Below are 27,983 nucleotides of genomic sequence, written 5' to 3'. Positions count from 1 at the left end.
TTTCTGACTAAATGCAGAAATGCTAGCAGAAGTTTGGCATGAAATTCAGTGTGGAATGGCATGCGATGGCTACAAAGGGAGATGAACTCCCAACGCTGGTGCATAAACTGTGCCCTTTCATTTTGCCACTCAAGGAATGAGGATGTAGGAGCTGGCACTCAATGTGCAAACCTGTGCTTGACTGGTGTCTATAAAGTCTTTGTGACTTCCAGACTGAAGCATAAGGCATACAATAGACCCCATAATGCCCTGCATAGGCATGATCCTTGAACCACAAAAACATAAAATTTGAAAAGTGATGCAGACACTTGCTCAGGCCAACATTTTGCAGACATAAAAATGTCTAAACCATGAGAACCAAAGGCAAAGCACACAGTGGTTCATCTAGGCCGCCATCCACAATTGCACACATGGTTTGTGCATACATATACATATCATGTGTAATGCACCCTGAGAAAGCACACAACCTTCACTCAGTTGCACACAAAAGCGATATATATCAGTTAGGTAAACAAAATTTCAGGTTATGTCACTACACACTGGATGCAGACCTCCAGTTACAACCAAAAGTATCACACTTCTAGAAGCACAGTTCGCTGCTACGTAAAAACAAAAATAGCTCTCAAAACAAAAAATTTCAAAGGCCTTTTTATTAGCTGGTCAACAGTGCACTTGTCATCAACATGCACTCTTGAAGGTGAGGTAAAAGACCAGGCAGATAGCCACCTGGCATGAATTTTTTGTCCATATCTGGGGCATATGCCTAAAAAAAAAAGATCTACTCAGTCTGCTGCACTCAGCTGGCTGCCTGGCCTTTGTAACGATCCAGTGCACTCTTGAGTTCATCAGCATCTTCTGCGGTGCGCACTCGAAGCAGCATGGTGGTTGGGCTCGCCGAATCCCCTTCAGGAGATGGATTTGGTATGCACACCAGTGCCACGTTGTTTTTGCCCAGACGAGATATTGGTAATGTGGGAGCCAGCATTATGTTCAACAGGATGTTACCTGCAAGCGAACAGATGAAAACAAGGAACCACAACAGTTGTTCTAGATAAACCACGTGGAGGGAGGCTTTGTTGCAATTTTGATGCTGCTACTGAATCTTCAAAACAACACTGAGAGTCATCAACATGAACAGTTATTAGAAATGAGGCTGAAGATGACCCCATACAAGCACATGCTTTATAATAAGTTCACATTCAAAACACAAATGTGCTACGGTTGTATGTGTATTAAAGAGAATTTCAAGTCCCAAAGCTTCAAGGGAGCAACGAGGGATACTGTGGTGGAAGACTCCAGACTAATTTTGATCACCTCGAAGTCTTTAAAGGGACACTTACGACAAAGAAAGTTAACCTGCACTGACAGTGTATGACATTGTAATCACGAAGAGACCACTCTTACCAAAAAATTGATCTTTTATAAGCTAGAAAGGACCAAAAAACGAACTATAGGTATCGCCATCAGTGGCCAATTTCGCAAGTAAGATGCGTACATTGGCACCAAATTTTTGGTGCGCATACCAGAGGCTACGCTATAAGTGAAATGCACTGGCAATTCATAAACCTGGTCGGCAGCTGTGATTAACAAGACTTGGTTGTCACAAAAGTTTTACAACATTCATTCATGAGGTCTCAGTTTTAACTGTAAAGTGCTGAAACAATACACAAGAATATAAGTAAAAAATGGCATGCTGCACATCAAAGGATATAACATGGTGGTCTTTTTGGTTTAATATATCGAATATCCTGCAGAATGGGAATTCGATAAATGTGAACAACACTGCTACACTCTTGTATGGGATTTTCAAGGGGATGTTCTGACAATTCAATATAAGCAATAATACAACATATCCAGGTTTTATCGCTGTCATCAGCTTGCGACCACGTGATGCAGGCCCCCCCTCGCTATATGTATTAGACGACCAGAATTCGTAGCAATATTGCACACAGTAGCCATAGTACTATTAAAGGACTACAGACACATAAGGGGGGACGAGGGTCTTAAAACTAACTTGTTTATTTATGGCTAGAATCTCATGAAACTTTGCACACAGATGTGTTCTTCTCTTGTGATTCCAAATATATAATTATATTTGAGCTGGTGGTCTTAAAACTTGGAAAGTCTAGAATGTAATAGGTCATTTCTTACGCAGCTTTAGTGAACTTTCTCATTGCATTTTGTTGCTTTTAATTACATGAATTGATAGCCAGAGAGTTCCCATACCCGATGACATTCTTTGTTTTTCTCTAAAGGCATGTCATCCTGATATACTGTGTCAAGAGTAAAAGGTCGCAGTATTTGACACTGTAACTCATTAAGCTAATTGTAAATTGCTATTTATACGTGGCCTAAACAAAAAAGTAAGAATGTCATCGGGTATGGGAATTTGCTGGCTATCAATTCATGTAATTAAAAGCAACAAAATGCAATGAGAAAGTTCATTAAAGCTGCGTAAGGAATTACCTACTTACACTCTATAATTCAAGATAACTTTTGATCTAAGACCACCAGCTCAATTATGATTACATTTTTGGAATCAGAAGAGAAAAACACATCTGTGTGCAAAATTTCACGAGATTCTAGCCACAAATAAAAAGATGAGTTTTAAGACCCTCGTCCCCCCTTAATTTTAGCTGTGCATTTTCTTCTTTCAAATGATGTTTTAGAGATTAGAATACGTGAATCCCCACATGATATTCGCCTAAGACTGCTAAATGGACCCTGAAAATATATGCGATGTACACTGGTATACAGGAAGGAAACGGCTGAATAGACTGCTCAGCCGCCTTTCTGACCATCTTTTGTTCGCTTTTTTTAGGACCTTTCATCTTTTCGAAGAAAAAAAGAAGTCCAGGGCCTCCCGCTTGGTGCTGCTGTCATAGCCTATGATTAAGTGAAGCCGCCTGCCGCACAAACCCAGCATACATGCAGCAAAGTGCCATGCAGCAATGCAAACAAAACTTAACTTCTTGCGCATACACCACGTGTCGCACAGACACAACTCCCAGGATGCATTGCGGTGGTGTAGCACAACCGCTTGTGAAATCTGTCTATACTGCACACAACAGCAACATGGACAATGCTGCTCACACACTCACCAAGCCTGGTATCGGCCCTGATCAGCAGCTGGTGTTTATCGTTTTGAGGCTTGATGTAGAGGATACCGACTCCTCTGTCGGCATAGCTATTGTCCTTCTTTTGGAACAGTTTACACCTGCACAGAGGGATGAAACAAAAAGAAAGAAAGCAGCTAGGCACGAAAGGACTGACTCATCTTTCTCAGGGATCACACAAAGCTGCAGGGCCAAAAAGACACCAAGGAGCTGTACAATGAAGTCATTCAAAAAGCATGCTTTCCACTGCTTAACAGGGCTAAGATTAAATTCAGACATTCAGATCAGCTGACTAGGGAGTTGTGTGATGCCTATCACATTCACAAGAACAGCGACACGTGCGTCAGCACACCATCTGTACACTTACATGAGTGTGAAATTTTGTATCTAGATTCTTAACTTTCTTTTGCGTGCTTTTTGCGGGAAGCGCAGGCACTTTGGGTTGTCAGTTGTGTAATAAACTTTCAGTTGTTAGTAGCGCTTGTCCTTGTCTTCCTTCTCTGTTCTTGTTCCTAGTTGCAGCGCTGGTGAAATTTTGAAGATGTACCAACTAGCTCAAACCACCATTTTGCTCAAAATGGTGAGAAGCTGCCAGTGTAAAACGCAGCTATGACAAAGATGGAGCAGGTCAAGAACAGCCAACTCTCGATAATTCTAAATGGGACTGAATTTTTTTTTCACTAGAGCGGAGTTCAAATTCAGGGGGAGGGGAGGGGTCTTTAAATGATCTCGATATTGACAAGACCAAAGCATCACTTCGGACAGGCTGCAAGTTTGAACTAAACAAATTCAAAGTAGCGAGATTTCACTCTATGTGCCACTGCCACAGACACTTATGATACCGGGATTGAGCTGTTAGAAAACGATTGTTCACGAGAAGATGTAAAAATCATTCCCCACCTACAACCTCCTATAATACCCAGGGCAGGTGGCAATGCTTGTTCCATAACACACAGTTTTCCACAGGTGAGCCATTTCAAGGTGCTATGAACTCTATGAAACTGGACCAGATATCTGTGGCTCAGATAGCTGTTTTCAGAGAAAATTATCACATTAATATGCATTCATGTATGTATGAAATTGAACCGAAGCCAGCCGAGTGAACTATAAAAGGAAAATGATAGTGGTAATAAGGGAAGAGAAAGAGAAGCACGGGCTGAGAAATAAACACGGCTGAATGACATCCTGGCTGAAATTTAGAAGACATGGACATGGATGGGATATGTAATGTAATGTAGAGAAAAGATGACAAATGGTCCTCTACAGTAATAATACAAGTGATTCCAAGAAGAGAAAAAAAGTAGCAAGAGGTAGCAGAGAATCTGTAGGGCAGATGAGATTAGGAAATTTTGGGGGGATACGGCAGACCAGCAACAGAACGCTTTGTCCCAAAATGGGCGTAATCGAGACAATAGAGACGACCATCCTGTATGATTGCAAAGGATGAAGAAACTTGGCTGAAAATGCCACAGCAGAGAAGACTTAGCCCAAGCGGCACTCCCTGTGGCAGGGTGCAAATGTAGTTCAGTGTACGCATCAGAAGTTAAACAGCGCATATTTAATCTGAGATCTTGTTTTAATAAGCAATGATGAGCATTTTTTTGTGCTCAGAAATCAACAAAAAGCTTAAAGTGCCGCAATTTACAAAGAAGGAGTGCTGTCCATCGTAACTAACACACCCACCCTAGCTCCAGTGCTCAGCAGCGACAGGCACTGAAGATGCTGCCTTAATAAGGACAGCTTGCAATGCAATGCTCTCAAAGAGCCTTTCAAACATTGCCTTATACAGGCAGCCAGATATGAATGTTTTGGAGCAGCTTAGTGAGATATAAGAATATAGCAAAGGAAAAATGTAGGGCACACAACGGTGTGGACACGACATGCAATCTACAATGCAGCCACCAACCATTTTGTCTCAGCAACAATGGCAAGAACAAACGCTTGTCAATACATTCAGACAGCAATGAAGACCTCATTCACTAACTAGAACTTGTGCCATGGTATGGTATAAGTTATTCCTTGATGCTGAAGTTTTCAAAACAATGGCCTGTGCTCATGAATGTAATGTTTGTTCCGCAAGTATACACATTAGAATGTCTTGATGAGAACTAAAAATTCTAGAACTCACTCGGCACTGGATACATTAATCTCCTTGGCGTATAGGAGCAGCATAGTTTTATCACTACAGTAACTACATAAAAAATAAGTGACCAACTATACCTTAGTTATGTTCACAGCTGAAAAAGTCACTATTTGGCAGAGTAACAAAGCTAGTAACTTGAAAGGCTCACCCTATCTTTCACTCTATCTTAAATGTTTTATTCTTTCACTCTGGCTAGTGTTTACTGTGCCAACAAGTGAAAATACTGTAATAACAACGAACAACTTATTACACAAATGATTCATTAGTGGCTGCTCTAAACCAAAAAAATCTGCCTATTGGAACGACCCTCTTAACAATGCATTTCCAGGTGACCCAACTGTGCATCTTGCTACACTCACAAACTGTGGAAGCCGAGATGTACCATTCAATATTATAACCCTTCATACCACAAACTGTGTAGCACAAGATAAGCTGAGACAAAATGAATGCTTCATGCACTATTAATTCGTGCCAAACATAAGGCACAGCACTGGAATGACACTGAAGCAAGAGGCTCCCACTTAAATCAGGTTTTGCCACACTCCTCGGTACATTCAGCTTCATGTCTGCACATTATGTCTTGAAAGTAAGAATTAAGGTGGGCTCAAATGCAAAGCACACAGTGTTGTTCAGGTCCTGTGCACGTGCACTGGTGACCTGCCACCTTGCTAGACCCCCAAGAAATATTATCTATCCTAAATCTCTGCTGAGCTGCTCTTCAAAATAAATTGCACAGCTTTCAAAATGGCTGGAGGCAGTAGTCAGTTCCAAAAGGTTTTTGTACTTTTGAAGGAAATACATGCAGAGAGATATGATGCTTCAACTTGAGTTAAATGAGAGTTTCTCTTACTGGTAACAGAAGTGGGATGTCACTTGTTGCCTTATCACTGCGTCAATATTACCGAATAATAGACCTCTCCCTGATGTAAACAGTGTGACGTCAAAAAGGTGTGCCCCGATGGGCAAAATCGTCGACCTTCGGTTCTGAACCGGTTTTTCAGGTGTCGAGCACTGCCCCACCAGCTTTGTTCCCTGATTCGAAACGCCTGTCAGCCTTTCTTCTCCCACCTGGTACGGCTCATGTTTTGCCCATCGGACCAGAAACACGTGCGTTGATGACGTAGGCCGGGAGAGGTCTATTAAATAATTCTGCCCTGTTCCACACTGGCAAAAATGACCGTCATGCGGCACTGTGGTCATGTTACATTAAGGCGAATACAGGTATTAATAGGTTTTGTGTACCATGATGGAAACAAAAATATAAAAATTCACAGCAATTCTGAAAAATGCAAAAAGGCCATTGAACGTTGCACCCCACCTTTTGGTATAGACCGCATCTTTTTCTTCAACAGGGGCTATCTCCTCCTTTGGTGGTACATATTCTTCGTCATCTGAGCCTGGATAAATGAAAATTGACAGAGAATTAATTTTCGATGTCGCTATGGCAATTCCCAAAAGCAGTGGGCGCGACTGACATCGTGAGCGCCTGCTCAGCAGCATTGAACTCAGTGGAAGGAACGGGAAAAGGAAAGGCAATAAACACTACTCCCGCTTTTCAAGGATAGGAGCCAGTCCATCTACAGCCAGCACTGTGTATGTCGGTGACCCATTTCAGCATTAGCATCAAGGCTCGCTGATTATGATACCATAACAGTCACCAAATAGAAGACTGTATGCAGAAGTCTTGAAAACCATTTCTACACTGTAAATGCAAGCTCCCACAGTGCAAACTTCTGGTGGGCAGATTTCTCCCAAGTAAGCTGTAGGCATCAAAGGCAGGAAGCTTGTATGACACTTGTGATATTGTGTGACACCTGCGATCTTGACACAAAAAAGTGGCAGGCGATTACAGTAGATGGTAATGCAAAATTTGAGCCCAGCTCTTCACACGCTACCTGCCACCGCTGGCAGGCGGCGGTTACACTGCCAGCCACACTCCAGGATCTTCCCGTGGCAGCCACCTTCTGGTTGTGCCCATTCCTACGCTCTCGTCACGGCAGGTGGCATTTCATTCTGCTACTACCTGCTCACACACCACCTGTCACATGCCATAAAGCACCACCTGACAGGTGGCGTAACACTACGACACGAAATGCAGGAATGGGTGCCTAAGAACTTCGATATAGTGAACTAGAATATTTCTAGTGGCGCGACCGCCTCCGCTGCAGAGGGCCTCGAGCGGAAGAAAGTTGCGGCGGCGCTGTAGTCGCCCGCACTTGAAAGCGCGTCAGCCGCGGCACCTTTCAGGCGGCCGTCGCGCTTGCAGGACACCGCTTCCGCCGATGTTTTAGGCGATTCAAGTTTACCACCACGAAGGGATGCAAAACTACTAAGGGACAAAAATGTTTGCTTTCCGCTTTCTGTCCCGTGTAGCTTCGTTGTGCATGTGGAAATATTCCGATGCTGTCGCTGGCGGACCGAAGAGTTCCGTAATTGTCTGGCCGGGGACAGCCGCTTCACATTTCGCGGTGGTATTCGTTGCAGTTTGCCTTGATTAGTATTGACCCTGTTTTATCCATGAACGAGCAAAATGAAAAAAAAAGTGATTTTGCAAACGCTCACTACGATTCTCGCGGGCGGCTCAGCTGTATAGCTGAATGCAATATACATTCCTCGCTTCGCTCATACTCTTTGTATGGTAAATTTCATCTCACTGATGGTGCGCTTCACACAAAATATGTGCTTGCGTCCTCGCTTTCAAGCGCCATTAAATACGAAATAAAAAGGATTCCCTGTCTATGATCAAGATACCACCGACCATGAGACAAGAGCACATAAAGAAGGTAGTTCGCCGTAAGTGAAATGAAACGGCGATTAATATTGTCTCCTTACTAGCATTTTGAAAAAAATACGCTTTGTCAAAATGTTAAAATTGCTCTCCGTGACTCATACGACCTCCTCCCTCTGTAACCAGCCTCGGAACTAGCTGCGGCATTTAATTACGCCGAGTCGTGGCGCTATTCTATTTGTGCTGCGTGTGTGCGTGCGTGCGCACGCGCGGGGCAGGGGACGTGACGCACCTGAATACCCTGTGTGGTACTGGATACATGTTCTTGGTTTATTAGGGAGATTCCATTATTTTTCAAAGCATTTAATATCTTCATCTATGCTTCTGTATCACAAGGAATTTGCACTGCACTTACTACTACTACTTGGTACGCACAGGTGCTTGGCACAGTCATGAACAACAAAGTTTTCACAGACCACAACAATGAGTTTTACTGCACAATATGTCCACTTTTAAGCCGACCACTGCACAACAGCTTGGTTGATATGTGATCATCATATGCGACTAAGCTTTAAATGCTGGTGCGACTTTCTGCGTGCTGCATCACGAGACTTATTCAAGCCTTTAACATAAAAGTGCATGCGGGTCACCACATAAAATCCAATCATGTTGGCTGTAAGTGTTTGGTTGTGCTCCTCACATCCAATAGCTGCAATGTGCTTGTTGTGTATGACAGCCAGCACATCCAGGATGCTGTCGTGATGGAGCTTGTTCGAGCTGAAGCAGCCTGTAAATATATCTTCAAGGTTGGTAATAAACTTGAAAAGTTTTATAGAGGGATAGAGCAAGCCACCGAAGTCACAGGCTCTTGTGAATACTGCTGCGTTCAGCATCTTTCCTTCCGAGGCAGGTAGTAGCAGCACGCTCCTGTGCTGTTCTCGCGTGGCCAGTTGTGCAACCTGGTGCATAACAGTGGTTTAGCCGCCGCTTGGGAGGCATCGTAAACACTGATGCAGAAAACGCACGCACGGAGCAACACACCACGACGCAAACAACGACACGCAACTGCGGGAGCAGAAGGCGCGCGCAGTCGCTTCAAGTGCGGGCGACGACAGCGCCGCCGCTACTTTCTTCCAAAGCAGGGTACGCGGCGCACAATAGGAGGCGCCTCCGCTCGAGCCACTGTAAAACTTCTAGTACACTGTAACTTCGATCTAAAAGCACACATTGTTGCCTGCCGTTTCTTTTTTTACCGTAGGATCTGGATGATACGAATCTCATGGAGCCGCGAAAAAAAATTGTATAATCCAAAACGAACAAAAGGCTCATGCAGAAGCATGAGAAATGTACTCATGCAAATCTGTTTACGGCTGACAGGATTTACTTAAGGCCGCACACCCACGCTCACTGCTTCCTGTGCGTACAGTGCGACTATGTGATCACAGAGTCAATGCCGTGTGGGCTGCGCTGTGTACAGCACTGGCAATTGTGACGTCAGCGATGTGCAGGCCATGGAACTAGTGATTGCTCAGTCATCGGTATACGGACTGTGCGCCACTGCTCACTCCTCAAGATGCATACCACACTACTATAGATGGCGGAGTTGGCAATGTACAGGCAGCATTTAGTGCTCAAGGCTGCACTCGAGGCTTGCGTGTTCGTATCATCTGTAGCAGCGCAGGAGTGTGTTCGGAACAGCCGAAATTCTGCACATGAACACAATGCACTCCGGCCAGGGAATTTTACAAATTCATATCATCCTGAAATTCACATCAACCGTGTTCGTATCATCAAGATTCTACTGTATTAACACAATAGCGTTAAGGAGCTCACGTCACTGAAAATCTAGCATCGTCGTTGACCATGAGAGAAAAATTGACGAAAAATCCCCAGAGAAGCAACCTCGGAGGCAGGTGGGCCACCTAGGTCACGTAGCCTTGTGGGGTCATCAGAGCCTGCCCACCGCATTTTGAGCAAACCGCCCACTGTGGCAGGTGGCAGTTAAATTAATGATTGGTCACTTGGGAAGAACAACCTGGGTCACAGAAGGCCTGCCAGTGGCAGCACCTGCCACCACAGGGCAGTGGCGCATCGCTTAACCGCTGCACCAGGAGTGGTATGACGACTCCCAGGGATCTATGAATATCAAGTAGAGAGTGACCAATTCTGCATATATGGGCATTAACCAATTAAGCCGTTGCGCAAGTGTCCCCTCCATTTTTAACTTCTAGCTAGGGGAACATGCTACTGGTTAGGGGGCTTTGTGGCTCCCGAAATCATTTGCATGCACAAAAGGTCCTAAGTGCCCTGCAATGGCTCTCTCTGTCTGCCTCAGCTGCTGCTGGTGCAAGGGAGACGGCAGTGATGAGGGTGGGTACATGCAGCGGGCAAAGTTTGGGCATGGGTGTGCGCTTCTGCACTTTTTTCGTGGCAGCCGCTTTAATCCTACGCAACCCTTGTCTATAAGGACCTAGAAATTACATTTTTAAGCTGCAGGTGACAGGGAAAGCGTGGACGAGAGATACGTGCCTCGGAGCCACCCCGCACAACTACATTTTGTACAGCCCTGCCCACACGGTGCTTGCAGTGGCACAGTTTTTGTTTTCGTGCCTTCTGTCATTCACACTGACGCTGCCGATCTGAACTGCGCCAAAAGCCGCTACGAATTCACACCACCGGCAAGTGTGCTCGGCGTGGGTGCAACAAGCTGGAAGCTGCTAAACACGGTGGTTGCAAAATGCTAATGGAGTCTAATCTGCCTAGGCCCCGTCACCATTCCATGCACGCTAAAGGCAATGAGGTGCATTGCTATTATGAAATGACATTCACGACATAGCGTGTAGGGAAACTACCACAGCTGCGTATAACATCAAAGTTTGTATTACATATGTTTCATGGGAGCTTGGACAGACTGGTTCCGAAAACATAGCAGCCGGGAAAATGCGGCACCTGGAATCGTAACAACGGGGTTCTAATGTACTATTTTCCGCAGAACTTTCATTTCCAGACTCGAAAATTGTCATGCACATGCAGTATTAGAGTTTGTTCAACGCTGCTGCACCAGCAAGAACGCTTGTCCAGGTTCCTGAGCATTCGAGCGTACCCTTGGCGTCTTTGTGCACCGCTGTTTCAACAAGACCTGATGCCGCAAACACATATGTTCCCGGCTTTGGCGACACACTATGAGAAAGTGAGCCTCCTTTCGGTGTTTTAAAAACAAAGCCACTGTCATCCGCGCTGGCATCACCAGAGTCTGCAGCAGTGCTTTCAGAGTCTGCAGTGGCTGAAAAACAAGCAGACAAGGTGTCAGCCCAGTTAATTCCATGAAGCTTCCAAGCCGGTACACGCGATAATTCTGGCACTAAGTTGACGGTAGCAGGCTAGCGCAAGAATTCGTACCATCATGGTTTGCCTGCTCGGGCGCTGGTGCTGCTGCTGCAGGCGATAGAGAAGAAAAATGCTGGCCTTGGGAGAGCATATTATTGGCAGCAGCCGTCTCTACTCCAGCCAGCACAGTTAAGAGGGCTCACCAGCTACAAGGCAACTCAGATTTGAACTTTTTCTGTCGATAGATGGCAGCACCTGAGTACCCCAAAAAGAAGGGAAGTTCTATTGCCCCTCCAGGTGTGTAAACTACACCGCGACCCTTGACCGCGACACGAAAGTATTCGTTCTTCCGCGTACAAAAAGTAGACCCAAAACTTTCTGTAGTTATGCGGCCAAGGTTGCGGGGACGGAAGCACAAAAAATTACCGACGATTACGTTACTTCCTAATGCAAAATTTGAGCGCAGCAAAAAGCTGTTTCACCTTTTCGATAGATTGAGGCAAAGAAATCGAGCAACACATGTATGCGCTATCACAGAGTTTTTTTTTATTTTTCACACGTATTCCTTTAAAAAGATTCCACTAACAGTTCTTGGCAGTCATGAATGAAGCTTTGTGGTCGGAGAAATAGACTGATATATGTTCGACTTGGTACACCAATGCTTGATTCTCAAAGACGAGATCTATACAAGTGCCTCGCGAGGTTGTCACAGCCGTGGGACGCGTTACGAGCGAGAGGAACGGGATGTTCTCCCGCATAAGTGTTAGGAAATTGCTGTTTGTCTTTATGTCGACATTAAAGTCCCCCACTACTAACATCGGTGTGGATCGATGGACGGTTAATGCGAGTTGCAGGAAGTGCACGATGTCTTTCGTAAGTGCGGTAGGGGCGAAGTAGGCAGCTACGACCAGCAAGCCGTTGGGCAACTTTGCGGCGCACAGTTCGCCAAGTTCATGTGACGTGCCAAACATTTCGACTGGTATTGCAGAGAGACCTGTGCGCAAGTAGATAGCGACTCCCGCCGCTCTGTTGTGGTCTCTGCGAGCACCACAGCAGTATAGGAAATCTATGATTTCGAGAGGCTCTTCGGGATCCATCCAGGTTTCAGCAAAGCAAAGTACAGAGGAATGGCGCAGAATGTGATCGTGGTGTACGTCCTTGGCATGTGCGGCAAGGGAGCGTACGTTAAGAATGTGGTTGTGAATGATGAATCAAGTGCTGCCAGCGAATGACGCGTCCATTGGCTGTCTGCGTGTGTTACTGATGTGTGGTTAACATGTTAAGCTTCGCCTGTAAGAGTGGAACGCGACAGCGTCTTGCAACGCTTCCAGGGAGTCCACAGAACGCCATCGCCAATTCGGCTGTACGCCTTGCTGGACGGTAAATTTATTTTTTGAGGAAAGGAAATGTATCTCTCTCGCATATGTGGGTGGACACCTGCACCTCGCCGTAAGGGGAAGGGGGAAGATGGGAGTGAACGAAGACGCCCTATTAGCTAGACGCGCCTTTGTTCATTCCAAACCATTCAGCTGGCATTACGGAGTGGCTAGCGTGCTCGTATCGCACTCCGGAGACCCTGGTTCGATTCCCCAACTCGACCAATTTCGTTCTCGGTTTTATAGATTTATGCGGTCTAACTAGAAAGGTTAATTAGGCTATTTCATATTTACATTATTGCATTTCTATCCATCGTGTTCTGTCATTAACCTGTCAATTGTTGGAACTGTCTAGGATGTTCGACACAACGTATATGAAACGAGCAACGTCTTACTGAGTGGGGAAGTGCGTGGTGGTGGTGGGAACGCGGCTTCGTACTTATCTGTTTTTTTTTTTCAGCAGCGTCTCCTTCCGCGGACGCTGTTGTCGCTGCGGCGCGCGTCTTTCTTTTCTTCTGACCTCTTCATTCTCCTCTATATTAATTAGGCTAATTGATTAATTAAGCAATTAACTAAACTCAGACCAACTTAGCTGCAGCATCACTATACGATCCCTTTGATTGGTTGCATGGTTACTAGCCAAAGTACAATTGGCCCCATTTGAAATTCGCGCACTGTGACGTCACGAGCATTTCGACCAATTGAAAAGCATGACATTGGGGGCGGAGCTGGTTACGAGGCCGACGCCGACGCCGACGCGAAACCCAGGAACGGACGCCAAAGAGCTGCGCTCTAAAAAGTTAGCCCATCTCAAGCCATTGAGCACAGAAGGATGTGGGGGTCATACAATGGACCATTTCCCAGTAACCCACCAATTTAGCGTTTCCGGTTTGGGTTGCCTAAGCTTCCTTGATTCTTTTCTGCGAAAATTCTTTTACAATGGTAGGGTGGGGTTACTGGTTTCGCCTGAGCAGACAGGTGCGGTCAGTTAAAATGGCGGAAGAGAGGCTTGGTGCATCCGCAGGACATTACCCGGAAAAGGTTCCATTGTGTTGAACACCTATGTAGTCAGTCTCTAAATAAAAGGAAAGAAAGGAGCTCCTAGCACAAGGCCTTATGACTGGTTTTCTTCCCATTCCCGCGTAGCCTTCCTTACATAGCTACAGAAGCATGTCCTGGGTTGTAGTGACAGCCTGTAGCTTACTTTGCCTAGTCTCGTAGGAGGTTTCCCAGCGCCGAACACCCATCTTCCGCTTATTCTAAGCACCAACAATTAAGGCACCAAGCAAATAAAAGTTGGATGAAACTTAAAAGGACGAGAAGTGTGGTTTGCAAAAGCACCGAGAGCGTCCTGTAGCTATGCATGGTGACTGAACGCAAACTTTGGCATTGCATAAGCGAGTGCTTGCTTAGCTCTGTTTACATGAACCAGTAACGCCAGGTTGAGTCGGGGGTCGGGCTGAGAGAAGTCAACCCAACTCGACCGACGCGTATTTACATGAACTCGATTTTGGCTACTCGAGACCGGTTCATAAGCAGTGACACCAAGCGTCGAGCAGTGGTAGCATCCAAGATTCAGTGTTGTCGGTAACGCGTTACTTTTTTCGGTAACTTAGTAGCGTACTAGTTACCATTTCGGAACTGTAACGGGTCACGTACTTACGTTAACATTTTTCGGTAACGTGAGGTGCCGCGTTACTAGTTACTTTTTTATTTCAATTGTCCCCCTCCGCCCCTTTTTCAAAACAAAAACGCCGAAAATGATGTTGCAAATAAACAAATTGTACCGGTGTTCTCGACGACCATTGTTGCGGCTCGCATGCACGGCAAAAAACACCTGCCCTTGACGACGCACTCAACTAAAAAAAAAAGCACGAACACGCAGTCACACACTTGTCTTCACCCCCAAACCACTCACATCCACAACTCTCTAAAGAGTGGACGCATGCCGAGCCACCAATGGACCATTTGTTCAAAAATCTGTAAGTCAGTTTCTGCGTAAGCTTGTTTTCCAGCCAAAAGGTCTCGTTCCACGCGACACATTCGCATTCCCTCATCTGAGCAAACTCATGAATGTCGCCAGTTTACTTCAAGATGGCCCCAAGAGAGCCGTCGAAAGAGTACAATGGTACAGCACAGAAAAGGGGATTGCAGTCAACCTGCTGTTTCTGCAACTGCGGCTACGTTTCAGGTTATTGAGTTCCTAAGCGAGCGAAGCTGACCTTGAACACCTTTACGTAAACACTCGCATTTTTGCGATAATTATGCAGGTTCAAGTAAAAAAGAAATTGTTTATGTGCGCTAATATATTTTTTCCGGAACTATGACATATGTAAGCATTTCTTTATTGCTACACAATTTCCGCGTAATTTCGTAAGCAGAAGCACACCAAAATTACTGTAAATTTGTTGAGTTCAGCTGTTTTCTTTGTGAAGTTGGAATTAAATGAAGTGTGAGCTTTATAAAATTGTTCTTACAGCGATGACACTCAATAAAATTTATTGCCATGGAGTAACGGCAAAGTAACGTGCGATACTTCTTTTCGGTAACGGTAACGCGTTACCTTTTTTTGTGGGTAACGTAGGGCGGTAACGCGTTCTTTTTTTTTAGTGTAACGAGTAACGTATTTAGTTACTTTTTTTCGGTAACGCCTACAACACTGCCAAGATTGAGGCACACCATCGCTGCTTCGAAGGTGCGACAGCGCAAGTGAAAAACAAGTTTGCATTTATCCTCTCCCCTCCGTTTTTTCGGCCCGGCAGCGTTTACAAGCACATCGGGTCAGGGTGGAGTTGAGTCAACCCCCGATCCCTCGGCGCGACTCGGCGCGTTTACGTGGACAAAGTAACCGGTTTTTGACCCGATAACTCGACTCACGTGTGCTTTGGTGCGAACAATGCTTTACTGTGTGTGCTGCGGGAGGGGTGGGTGGAGGTCAGGTGCTTTTGGGTGTGGCCTTGCATTCCGCTTCCTTTTCGCACCACAAGCTCAAGAAAAAAAAAAAGCAGAATCCTTCCGAAATACAGCCCAAGCAAGAAAAAAAGGAAAGAAAGAAATCAAGTTCGTCCAGGTTCTAAAAAAAAAGTGTGCGCCCGAACACAGACAAGCAAGAAGTTGGTGGTAGAATGTAGTAGCGGCAAAATAATTTGTCGCCAGGTGGAGCCACGTCGCACTAGTAAAATTTTAGCGCGAAATTCAAATAACCACAGAAAATACATACACAACTTTCAGAGCCTGTAAAATACAAACACTAGGTTAGATATAGATAAAAATTGGGCTTAACAATCAAGAAAGAAAAAGGGAGGAAATGTTGCGGACGAAATTTTGATAATTGGCTTAGTTTTTTCCCAAGATGACATGAAAGTTCGACATATCTAAAAGCACCATTTTTCTGGAACTTTGCGTCTAATTGGTAAAAAAATGAAACTTAAACAATAAAATCTGTCCGCAACATTTCCTCTATTCACTAAAGACGAAAACGCTGCCACAAACCTCATGAAAATCGAGCCATGTTTAGACACGGTATAGCTTCTGAAAGTTCCCATGTATTTCCTATGGACACTGCCACTGGTGAACCCTCTTAAGGCTTCTTTGCCCTTGACAACAGCATCAAATTAGGAGAACTGCCACTTGCAAGGGCACAGTACGCTGTTTGATATATACGGAATGTTTCCGTAAACAGAAGTTTCAAAGATGAATAAATCTCAACTTTCACGACTGGCAGCCCTGACTAAGCTTGTGATTAGGGAATAGCAAGGCGACGACGAAGAGCGGTTGAGTGTTGTTTTGTTTGTGTGTGCTGTGCCTTCAGTTTCTAAAAGGTTGTTTTTGTATGCAGCATATTTGCAAGATGAAACTGATGTTTGCAAGGTGCAATATTGTGCTTGGAATGACCACGTAGTACAGCAGCGACCGCTGTTATGCGCCCCACGTATTTCAGGTCATGCTTTGTAAAGCGATGCTGTACTCGGGGACAGCATTCTGTGGCTATGCAGGGGAAGCTACGAGCTCGCGATGCCTGCTTAAATGCCTATCTCGCTCTCTTGTAAGCGCGCGATAAGAGCACAATTGAGGAGCCCTTGTAGCTACCACTGCATAGCCGCTGAAAGCTGTCTCTGAGTATAGCCTGCACATGTGCGTTTAGGGCAAACGGCTAAGGTGAGAACAAATGATAAAAAGCAAAATAGTAAGCACGTAACAAAGCCTATGAAGGAGTACGTAGCTTCCTTAAGCACGTAGCTATTGCCGAATTCCGAAAAGCGTGTGGGCCCAGTAGCAAGCTGCTTTATCAAGGCTCAACGTTCGTCAGACTGGCACAACTGCGCTTCACCTCACCTCGTGATATCTATGCGTGGCTGGTGTGGCCAAGCAGTGGTTTGCCTCCGCGCTAATTCCTTCATTGTGACAGCAGCACAATGACTGGAGGTCTCTTGCACTGCACGTAACTTCTGCCCCTGAAACTGGTCCGGCGACTATGGTGAAGGAATTTTCCTGTCTCTTCTGCAAAACATCCATTAAGCATGTGCAGGGTTGTCCACTCCCAGCGCGAACTTGCGAGCACATGACCGTGTTCTTTGGAGGGCCACTGAATCCAACATGGCTGTACATCGAAGCGAAGTGGTAGATGACGCAAAGCACCATGTCCAGGTCTATCTTCCCAGCGCCCCTTTGCTGTAATGAGTGGCTGTGTCACCCGCAGTAGCCCTCCAAAGAACACGGTCATGTGCTTGCGTGTTCGCACTAAGAGTGGATGACCCTGTACATGGTTTCTGCCACTGTTCTGATACCTGAATGCAAAGCTCTCTCACTGTGCAAAATAACCCAGTCGCCCCAAAGATGACAAATACGTGACTTGCTCCTTCTAGCTGAGCAGCCAAGCATAGGCTGGTTCCTGCAGTAGCAGGCAGCGGTGGCTGCCAGAACCCCTTAAGTTTTGAATAGTGCTACACTTTCACATGGCACTTACAAGAGGATTTTCTGACATGAACAATTTTGAACATATCTGGATTTGATACAGCCAGGATCGGTTTTACTGACAGGAAACATTAGTTTTCGCAGAAATAAGCGTATTTTTCACTCCAGGTTAGCACTGCGGGCTAGCTGGTCCTGATGATGCAAAGCAACCAGTTGTGAAGCGTCATTGCAAGTGGTTGGCACATGATTATTGATTATTGGGCATTTCAGAAGTGATTCGCTTTGCTGCACAGCAGTCACAACATATTCAGGTTTGACAGCGTTTCGACCCCTCAGGTGCCAATGCCTGGAAATGGCGTTTGAGTGCATGTCTGTGATATGGATACAAAGTTGAGGATACCAACAAGCAAGAGAATTTGCACTCACCATTGGAGTCCTTCGGTGTGGAAGTGGGAGCAACTGCTGACAACCCAAATGATGGCTTGGCAGAGAACGAAAAGGCAGGTGTACCTGGGCTTGCCGTAGAAATGCCAAACGAGAAATTCTTGATATCACTCGTGCTACGTGAGCCAGCGTCACCTTTGGAGGAGTCTGAAGATGGAGTGGCCGAGTTTGCATCAGCTGAAAAACAAGCACACACGCAACCTGTGAGCCATGCCTCAAGCAGCTCCTTATGAATGAGTCAGTAAGCACGACGCCGTAAACTGCCCAACGCCATTTACTCCACCATGTCAGCAAGAACAGGCGAAAGCGAGAAATGTGAATGGCAATGGGGGCTTGTGCTTGGCTGTACATGACACCTTCATTCAGGCTAAGCGAGCGGTGGCACACAAATCAAGCGACGATTCTTTCTCGTACCTTAGCAGCACTTGCTGACCTGTACTTCTAATTCAATGGCACCTACCCGCTGAATGCTCAAGCAAGCAATGAACGAATTGTGGCGAGTGGAAAATACATCTCAGTAGGCGCAGTTAGGCTGCCTCAAAGATTTCATATTCAGAAACGAAGACCGACAAACTGGAAACGTCGCTTTGTGCAATGCTGCTCTGAGTGCACTCAAAAACTACAAAATATCAGATGCACAGCTAAACACACAAACTAACAGGTGGATACCTTTTGCTGCCTGGAAAAGTGTGAAGCTGCTGGTGGTGCCTGGGACCGACGGCTTGAAATTCATTGCAAGAGGTGTGGACACACTTTCTGTGGGTTCAGGTTTGGAGGAGTAACGACGTCGAATTTCTTCCAGATGACGATTGTAGTCGTGGAAAACAGGTGTGAAATCACAGCATGGATTGGAGTTTAAATTTTTCTCCAACCAGTTCACGAAGGACTTATTTAAACTCTGAAGAAGAAAAACAACAATACGAATCCTGCATCAGGCCAACCTCACAACTTCATAAAAATTGTGTTTGAATCATTGCTGGCTCAAAATAAGGCTTCTAGAAGCATGCACAAATTTCAAGCACAAGTAACCAAGAACACCAATCCTTTAACAAAGCAATCGCAACAATGAACTGAGCAAAGAAACGATAAACATCTACTTTTGCTAGCTACGCCAGTGAAAATGAGCTACACATAAGCTAGAATACTGAAATAGTAGTACCCAAGCATAGAGTTTCTTACTATTACCTAGAGGGAAAGCTGGCAGCCCGTCTATGGGAGTTTGCATGGCGACCCCTCGAGACCACTTCAGCCACCATGGGCGCTCAAAGCATCATGGGGCGGTGAGCTACTTGTTGCGGAACTGCAACTTTTGGCCAAAAAATAATAGAAAAATAAAGCTGTTTGATAACTACAAACGTCCTAACATTGAAAATCTTGTCTAATGATTGCAACAAACGAGCAGAAAAGCATTTAAGTGCAAAGTTTGCCCAAAATAAGAGACGACTCGCTCTCCTATTGGCCTAGTAATGAACACTATAAAAACTAATATTTCGTAATTAACAGGCGCATTTTTAAAAGTAAATATGTTTTCAAAAAAGATGTTGTTGCTTAAATACTGTAAGAGGTTTTTTAATGGCATTTCGGAAAAGTGAAACCTTTTATTGGCGTCGTGCGTCGTCGCGTTTTCACTACTATGGGTTTTGCACACTGCGTTCGCGCGAAAGTCGTCTGCGCACACACGAACAGCGTTTTCGGAATGAAACATCATAGTAGTGTCACTCCATGTTCCCGAAAAATTACGACTGTGCCGCAACAAGTAGCTCACCGCCCCATGATGCTTTGGGCGTCCATGGTGGCTGAAGTGCAGCGCCGCCAGCTTTCCCTCTAGGTAATAGTAAGAAACTCTATGTACCCAAGGGAGAGGGAAGCCCCAGGCTGCTAGCCAATGTTTCGACAAGGACTCGTCTTTGTCTTGTCAAGACGTTGGCTAGCACCTCGAGGCTTCTCCCTCCCTTGTTCACTGTGTTTTCTAGAAATCCATCTACCTGTGCCCTCTCTTACATAGTTGTAGGTATATATTTCTAATATAATCCAAACAAGAAAGGCCTACGCACCGCGAGTTTGCTGAGAAAAACGGAACCATTTTTCTGTGTCTCCTTGCTCAGAGGTGCAGTTGTTGCCGAACCATTAACCAGGGTGGTGGAACTAGTTGGCTTTGCAGCTTGTGTAGTGCCAAAAGCAGTGGAAATATTTGGCATTGCAGGTGGTGTAGCGCCAAAAGCAAAGCTTGTGAAAGGGCTGGATGAGGCCTGCACAGAGTACAACAAGTCTCATGCAGACATAGCAAGCACCACCCACACATGTCCTGCCAATACTGCTTGCCAATACATTGTGCACAAGTCTCTCACACGAAAAGTTTCCCAGCTGACTGCCTTTTTAGGTAGATGACAAATGACAGCCATAAAAGCACATGGCTGTGTATACATTCATATCCTACCACAGTGCAGTAACATTAAAATGCCCTTGTTTCTGAATGTTTACAGCACTTTCTATCATGCTATTCATCATATTCACCACTGACCGTCGCAGTCGTAACAACACGGAGCATACTTCGGTGATCAATCTCCTCTCACACCTTTGCTTGAGAAAATAAGTAGGTACTTGGTACATATACTAGTAAATGGTGCTGCTGTGCTCATGTTTAACGTCAAAATACCTTCATAGTTTTTACGAAACGTGAAAAAAGTTCGAATGCCGAAGTGTGCTCCGTACTATTTTGGCTGTACCTGTGCATAAAGCAAAAGACATACAAACTCGGAAATCAGCACATACTATTGCAAGGCGAAGTGAAAGCATCTTATTTCGCACAAAAGTGCAAAAGTGTAGGGCTAAAGCAATCATCAAGTACCATGCATTGTTCAAAACCCAGAAGTGTCTGCGAGGGCCTAAGCGATGGGAGTATAAAGCAAGAAGATAGCTCATTGAAGCACGAACACAACCCGCAACATACAGATTATGCAGCAGTACATTGGAATCATTATGCACTAAATGAAAAAAGTGTATTTTGCAGTAGCTGCAGCAGGTGACCGTTCAGCATGAAAGATGACTAAAACTGCGACAGTCTGTACAGAGGGCAAAACACATGCCTAGAACAACCAAACTGTGTGTTCCGCCGCTCCCGAAGCCGCTGCGACCAAGAAGGCAAAAATTGACGATTAAATTCTATGAGTTTAACTGCACATGTTTACATCCAGACAATTTTTAACCAAATCTTATCGATAGTTATCGTGTGATCAGCCCGAAACAGGCTCAGAACGTGTTCTAGACATGCGTTTTGCCCTCTGTACATGAACGCACCTTTCGACCAACTCCATATCAAGAATTTAAACCAACACAAACACCAGCTGAAGAAGCAATACGAAAGAGTTTTTCCATCTGAGAAGTCCTGCAAACTTTATAATGCCAGCAGCAAGACACATTAAGCTGCCCAGAGCGGGCAAATCCTTACAGAATTCGGCATGCTTCGCTTGGCCGTCTTAATCACTCTTCGCCCCAGCTCCTCCTTGTCCGCCGTCTTGAACAGGCCGCGCTCCTCGGGCTCCTCTTCTTCCGCCCAGTTGTCCCGGTTCAGCTCTTTATCTGCTACCCGCTTGGCCATGTTCCTGTCGGCCAGTAGCACACCAGAGAATGACTGTTAGGCGCAAGTTTATAGACTAGCCAAAGCGAAACAGCGCCAGCTCCAACGTCTATGCTAAGCGAGAGACAGAAAGAAACCGAATCCTCGTTTGCTCGCATGCACTACACATGGGCCGCCAGCACGTAGTACGCCAACATCACGTTCACGCTTTCTGCATCATGACGTGATCGGAAGTACCCAAGCGCGCCAAGCGCGCCAAGCGCGGCTTCAACACGACCGTTCTCGATCGGTAGCATGCAGGACCGCTGATTCTGTTGTGCATGTGTTGGTTGGAGGCTGTACATTCCTGCACATAGTACTGACATTCTGAACTGCTGGATGCCGATATAGCTTATGCCTAGCAGCGCAGTAAAAAAAAAGAAAAAAGTCTACCGCGTGAACCTAGTTGCACGCACGCCGCTGACTAGATGCAGTAATATGCGATCTAGCGAAGTTAAGAACACATGCCTCAGCTATGATTAGCGTAACATAGGCATGCGACTCACGACGCCAGTTACAATATAGCACGACACAGGTCACGCGTTTTTCCTTCAAACGCGTTTTTCATTCAAACTGACAGTGAACACACACCACGCTCATCAATACTACCGTGCCATGCGAGTCGATGTCACTGCGACACCACTGCACGCCGAAGAGAAGCGAGAGAAATCATGCAAATCATAGCATTTGTTGTTCGGACGCGTTGTGCTTATTACAAATCAATATACGGCGATGACCATGAGCACATGCACGAAACGAGGTCTTCAAACGAATCAAGCCAGCGCTCAATTTAGCAGCCAAACGCTACGAAGCGGCACTCAACGGCAACCTCTCCGCCTGAAGGACGAACGAAAGCTGCATGCAAGACACGCGAATTCAATAAGTGGTGCTGCAATGCGCAAATATTATGATGAAAAACGACAAACCACCTGTCTTCAAGTCCTCCCCGGCGCACTACTTGCTGACTGACCTGCGCTGCCTCTGCCTCCTGCGCGTTCGATGCGCGGTAGCGGCTGCTTTCTTCGCGCTTTGCGCAGCCCGAGAAGTGTCACCGCAATAAAAGTGACGAGAGCGAAAAAAAGTGTTCTATGTGTCGGAATGATGCGCTTGCAGCAACGAGCAGGTTTACCATTTTTGTACAAAAGCTTGACAACAGCATTATTAAGCTGAAATAAAGAAGTTTGCCCGTGGTGCGCGAAATAATTTCACATCCGGGCACAGATTTCGGGCACAGCCTGATCACTACGCCTACACTTGAGAAGTAGTCCCTCCGCACTCGTCGAAGATTTTTAATTTCATACGCGAAGACAGCAAAAAAGTTTAGAAAGAATGCGTACCAGTACGTCCTTGGCCGTATAGCAGCAAATGTTTGGCTATCAGTGCGAAAAATTGAGTTTGTACCAGTCAGCTGCAGTTTCAGCTCGTTTATTCGTGCAGCGTCTCTACCCTAGGTAGGACGACGAAAGCTCAGCAGTACTTTCCGACTTGATGTAATTTGTGTAATCTGTTATACAAGACTTGTTATTCTGCCGTGGGGTCGAGTGATACACAAGCCAAGCTGGATGCCTTTCAACTGAACGCGATGGAGCTGCAAAGCCTTCAGAGTCAACTTAAAAGTGCCATCCAAAACCATCAGGTATACGGCCGGACGATATGTCTCTACTTTATCCCAAGTTGATAAATCTCGTCTTGAAAAAAACAGGCAGTGTCGACCTGTGCATGTTTATAGAAGAGCTCGATCGTGGCCCTAGGCTGTCTGGTGCTTAGTCGTATGGCAGTAACGTTGTTTGGGAACGTTAGTCAAGCTGCGTAAGTGCATTCTACAGTGGTATCGGTCGGTTCAACTTTGTTGTCGTAGTTTTTTCTCCAACAGCCGTACTGCTGTGGACTTTCGTGGCAGCCATGTATCGGGACGTGTACACAAACGTCAAGTTTTAGAATCAGCAATGTGTTGTCGACATCGATGCTTTTTGCATGATATGCTCGGTGCGTTGAGTTTGTTGCGTCCAATTAATGGGCGCGTAGGGGTTTCTTGTTGCTCATACAACATTTCTGCCTTCCATTTTCAGATCGTGCTGTCAAAAATGCGCATTGATCCTCAGGTAGGCGCTTTTGCTTTCTGTATTTTGTTTGCGTTCTTTGATTCGCACTGTGCTGCTGTGAGTCGCTGTGACTTCGAAAAGTGGTTCTCGGGAGGTACAAAAGCACCGAGTACGCGATCGCGAACTCGCACCGGGATCCCCGAAGTGTGCCCTCATTTTTTTTTTCTTTTTTAACGAAACCGCAAAGTTGCTCGCGGGCGCTCAGTGTGTCTTTTACTTGCAGAATTCGGCCCTGCAGAGACAGCTCCATGATTTACAGGCCGAAATCATGACGCTTAGCGACAAGCAAGTAAGTGATCATGTCCAGATTTATCGGCTGTTGTGACCTTGGCGTGCTGTGCTAGCCTGCGCGGCGCTTGTCAGCTCGGTGGTTGAGGTCGGACCGTGAACTTCGGTGTTTCGGTTGCGCTTGGCGCGTCGCGCGAGCCGCGGCGCCCTGTCGCATTAACTTCTCGTTATTGAATTGCGCAAAGGCATTCAGCTGTTTGCGAACACACATAAATGAGGGCAAATTTACAGGCTTGGGACGTCACCTGCGCCGGCAGTGCGACTGTCCTTTTTTTGCTGGCGTGTGCTTGTAAACATTGCCATCGCATTTACAAGCGGCCACTGTATTCATTCGATAGATGCGCATAGTTGCACTTGGCACGTAGCCAGAAAGAACGCCTGGTTTTTATTGATTCTTTGACTCTTTCGTGAAGAATTGTGACGAGCAGCGCTAATATACTGCAGATGCAGGCAGTCGATCGTTTTGCTCGTGGCCATTATTGCTTGGCTTCCAGCTGTGGATGTGATCGCCATTCTCAAAGAAAGATTGTGCATTTTTATGGAATATAATTAAGCACCTGTACTATTAAAAAAACGATTTTACCTAATGTGCTGCTTTTTTGATCTTCCTGTTTTCGAACAGTTCTTTCTATTTACAGCACACGTTGGTAAACAGTAAACTTTGATGTCCTTGTTTGAAACTGATGATAAAGTTACAGTTCTCAGATAATTGGCAGTGTTTAAATGTTGTTATGGTGACTTTGTTGAAGCTGGAACAGTAGTGTAGTGGTTTTATTTAAATACACTTTTCTTGGCAGGAAGTTGTTGCAGCAATTCATTTTTGCATGTTTGTGTGCACAAAACATTTTTGTGCTGTAAATAATTTGGCCTAATATTGAGTTGTAATATAATTCTGATATCATAGAAGCAGGACTTAGACATTGTAAAAAATTTCTTAAATAGTTATATTGTATAAAAGTTAGTGTTCTGGCAATACATATTGGTGTGTGGCTCGTTAATTGCTACACCATTGAATGAAGTTTTACGTACATATGCAACATCTCCTGCACTTGACCTGAGCTGTTTTTTATTGAAAGTGTCTTATTAATATGTAATGTGAACTTTGTGTTTTCATTGTTGCTTGTAATTTGCATTGTACCCTTTGTGGTGTTTAAAAATAACTCATAGGTGTCTTGAAATTGGCACTGTGGAATGCTGTGGTCAACTGCATGATTAACATGGTCAGCTTAACCGGCCAAGAAAATTGACCTTTATGTTGCCATGGTAGCTTATGAAGCTAGTTAACATGTGAGCAATACTTTCTGGAGACTATTAAATTTGGATGCTTGCATTGCATGCTTGTCAGTCACCATGCATTTTTTATCATTTATGGGCTAATAGCATGTTGGTCTGGTGCCTGTGTCTGATGTGTAGTTTTCGCCAGTGTTGCAGTGTTAAATAAATGAGTCTGACATCCATTTTGACTGAACTGTCAGCAGAATTTTGAGTCTTGCACATCTGTATTCATATGTGAACAGTTACAGCACGCAGTAGGGGGTTCCACAAGATGCTTGATAATTGTAACAGCAGATGAGCTCTGAAGGTTGCAGTATTTGGAAGGTTAAGGCTGAGATCATGGGTCATTTCTGGCTTTGTTTCCACAGAAACAAGTGGTGCAGCAACTGAGGTCTGAACTGGAGAGGAAGCAAAGTTCAACAGTGCTGAAGCTATCCCACAATGCTCAGATCCTGCCAAGAGGCATGGTGAGTTGAGCTGCCTTTTTTCAGCCCTCATAGCACCTCTGTGAGCATCACATTTTTTTTTTTTTGCTTTCTTTCTCTTGTCATTCTGCTTTAGTGCATTTCAGTAATGGTTTAAATCATTTGCTCATGTCATACCAACCACACGAACAAGTAACTTTCTACGTGTTATGCCAAGGGGAACCCCTCGTAAGAAAATTCTTTGAACTCTTTGCGAAGCCAGTTGAATAGCATTTAGGTGTGTCAGTTTCCATGTTTCCGTGCCATAAACAGTGTGTTCTTGAAAAGGTTGTTGGGGCTCCTAGGACATTCACTCATTGATTTCGCGCTTTAAATTACGCAATATCCACTTTGCTTTATGTGGCATAGTGCCGCCAACATGCGGTGACCACCGCAAAACTTCTGTTATCTGATGTACACCGCTGCTAAAACAAATGGCATGCTAGCAGTATAAAGCTTTCTTAGTGCGGAACCTGCATCCGGCTGGAACACTTGTTTGTGGCCATGTCATTGTGTGTGTAGTGCAGTGAGTACAAATCAATGTGTATGTATATATGGAAGCAACATCTTGTGTGTGAACTGTAGTGTGGAAGAATTCAAAGACGAGAATGTGGAAACTGTGTTGTGATTGATAATTGTGGTAAATGTATGAATTCGAACAAAGAACAGTGACTGTGTGTGACTGATGGGAGCCATCAACGCTATCGCTTCATACCCTTGAAGGCGGAGCTCTAGTGTCTCCCTATTTTTGTTCTGGTTTCTGAAACCGCAGCTTTCCCAGAGCTGCAGTGAATAGATTTTTTGTTTTTAAGTTCTTCATGAATTTTCTTATACTGAGCGTGAATCAGCCTCCCTGAAAGGGCAGTGCATTCCGCAGATTGAAGGCCGGTGTCAGAGGACACTCGTGTCATCAGCCTCTGGCAGCATCTGGTCACACAATCACTCGTGCTGCCATGTTCACCTGCTTCAGTGGCGCAGCGACTGGGGCGTTTGGCTGCTGGGCGCTAAATGGCGGGATTGAATCCAGGCTCCGGCAGCTGCATTTCAGCAAAGCAACATGCAAAATTGCCCATTCAAGTTGAATAACTCAAGGGGGTCAAAACTAATCCAGAGCCCTCGGCCAAAGTGAATCTTTCCCTCTCTCTCCTTTCAGTCCCTCTTTGAGCCCTTTTTTCATGTGCCCCGCCGCGGTGGCTCAGTGGTTACGGCGCTCGGCTGCTGACCCGAACGACGCAGGTTCGATCCCGGCTGCGGTGGCTGAATTTCGATGAAGGCGAAATTCTAGAGGCCCGTGTACTGTGCGATGTCAGTGCACGTTAAAGAACCCCAGGTGGTCGAAATTTCCGGAGGCCTTCACTACGGCGTCTCTCATAGCCTGAGTCGTTTTGGGACGTTAAACCCCAATAAACCAAACCAAACTTTTTTCATGTCACGATGCAAGTGTTCACCATACTCGAGACAATTAGTCCACCTTTCCTTTTCTCATGCAACTTTTACATTTTCACCATGTACAAGGAGGTAAAGGCTGTTGTGCCCAGTCCGGTGTGTACATAGAGCAGAACAACTGCCCAGTAACTTCACTTGTGTACAGCGACGTTGGTCCATGTTGTGATAGCTTAGGGCGAATTCTGTCAGCACTTAGCCACTGGAAGGTGCGGCTCACTGTTGCCAGACCAGTTGTTGTTGTTTTACAGTACATTCGGCGTTACTTATTCAGGTGCCATTTGCAAGTTGAACACTGAAAGAAAATCCAGCCCCAATCACCGGCCTCTAGAACCTTGCTCAACATGAATGTACTTGCGCCTTGCATTGTTCTGAAAAGTACTGCCTGGCCTGTTTGTTCTGGGCACCGCACCTAGGTATGCTATTCTCCAATTGTCTTTTTATAACTTAAAGGCACACCGAGGGAAAATTGAAGTTGGCCTGCATTGATAGATTACTGCATTCTAACAATAACGATGCTACTTTAACTGAAAACGGAGCTTTCATAAGCTAGTAAAGGGCAAGGAAGAAAGGAAAGTACAGGTGTTGATATCAGCGGTCTGTTTCACAAGTAAACTGCATTGCATCAACGCAGTTCTTTTGGTGTGGGTCCCAGAGGCTAGGCTGCATTGCTCTAAACTTCAAAATGATGATTGCAGACTCTGTTTCGATATAGATGTTGAGGGTTTGAATCGAGGGGTGAGAGAA

The 27,983-nt window shown here is 45.4% G+C and overlaps 1 protein-coding gene and 1 pseudogene across 4 annotated transcripts in view; one reads left to right on the top strand and one right to left on the bottom strand.

Annotated features, from left to right (window-relative positions):
* Positions 1 to 630: 630 nt before the first annotated feature.
* On the bottom strand, positions 631 to 22,752 carry Nup50 (nuclear pore complex protein Nup50). Of its 3 annotated transcripts, none has more exons than XM_089566812.1 (9): positions 22,594 to 22,752; positions 21,497 to 21,650; positions 20,103 to 20,297; positions 18,718 to 18,946; positions 18,031 to 18,225; positions 11,091 to 11,270; positions 6,578 to 6,656; positions 3,102 to 3,217; positions 631 to 1,005 (listed from the first exon to the last, which is right to left on the bottom strand). In XM_089566812.1, exons 2-9 carry the CDS (start codon positions 21,644 to 21,646, stop codon positions 797 to 799), a joined length of 1,353 nt encoding a protein of 450 aa, XP_089422938.1. In that variant the 5' UTR covers positions 21,647 to 21,650; positions 22,594 to 22,752; the 3' UTR covers positions 631 to 796. The 3 variants fall into 3 exon arrangements, with proteins under 3 accessions (XP_089422938.1, XP_089422939.1, XP_089422937.1); XM_089566813.1 differs by having other exon boundaries at positions 22,591 to 22,727; XM_089566811.1 differs by lacking the exons at positions 11,091 to 11,270; positions 22,594 to 22,752.
* A 163-nt stretch (positions 22,753 to 22,915) lies between these two features.
* The window catches only part of LOC149372352 (PHD finger protein 21A-like), a 31,717-nt pseudogene continuing 26,649 nt past the window's right edge, over positions 22,916 to 27,983 (top strand). Inside the window, exons 1-4 of the transcript XR_016286991.1 lie at positions 22,916 to 23,300; positions 23,734 to 23,766; positions 23,990 to 24,055; positions 25,698 to 25,796. The product of XR_016286991.1 is annotated as a PHD finger protein 21A-like (transcript). The remainder of the gene's footprint in view (positions 23,301 to 23,733; positions 23,767 to 23,989; positions 24,056 to 25,697; positions 25,797 to 27,983) is intronic.

Source organism: Amblyomma mixtum, chromosome 1, assembly GCF_055824585.1.
Source record: "Amblyomma mixtum isolate Tamu chromosome 1, ASM5582458v1, whole genome shotgun sequence".
Taxonomy (NCBI): Eukaryota; Metazoa; Arthropoda; class Arachnida; order Ixodida; family Ixodidae; genus Amblyomma; species Amblyomma mixtum.
This window is presented reverse-complemented; position numbering and strand designations above follow the sequence as displayed.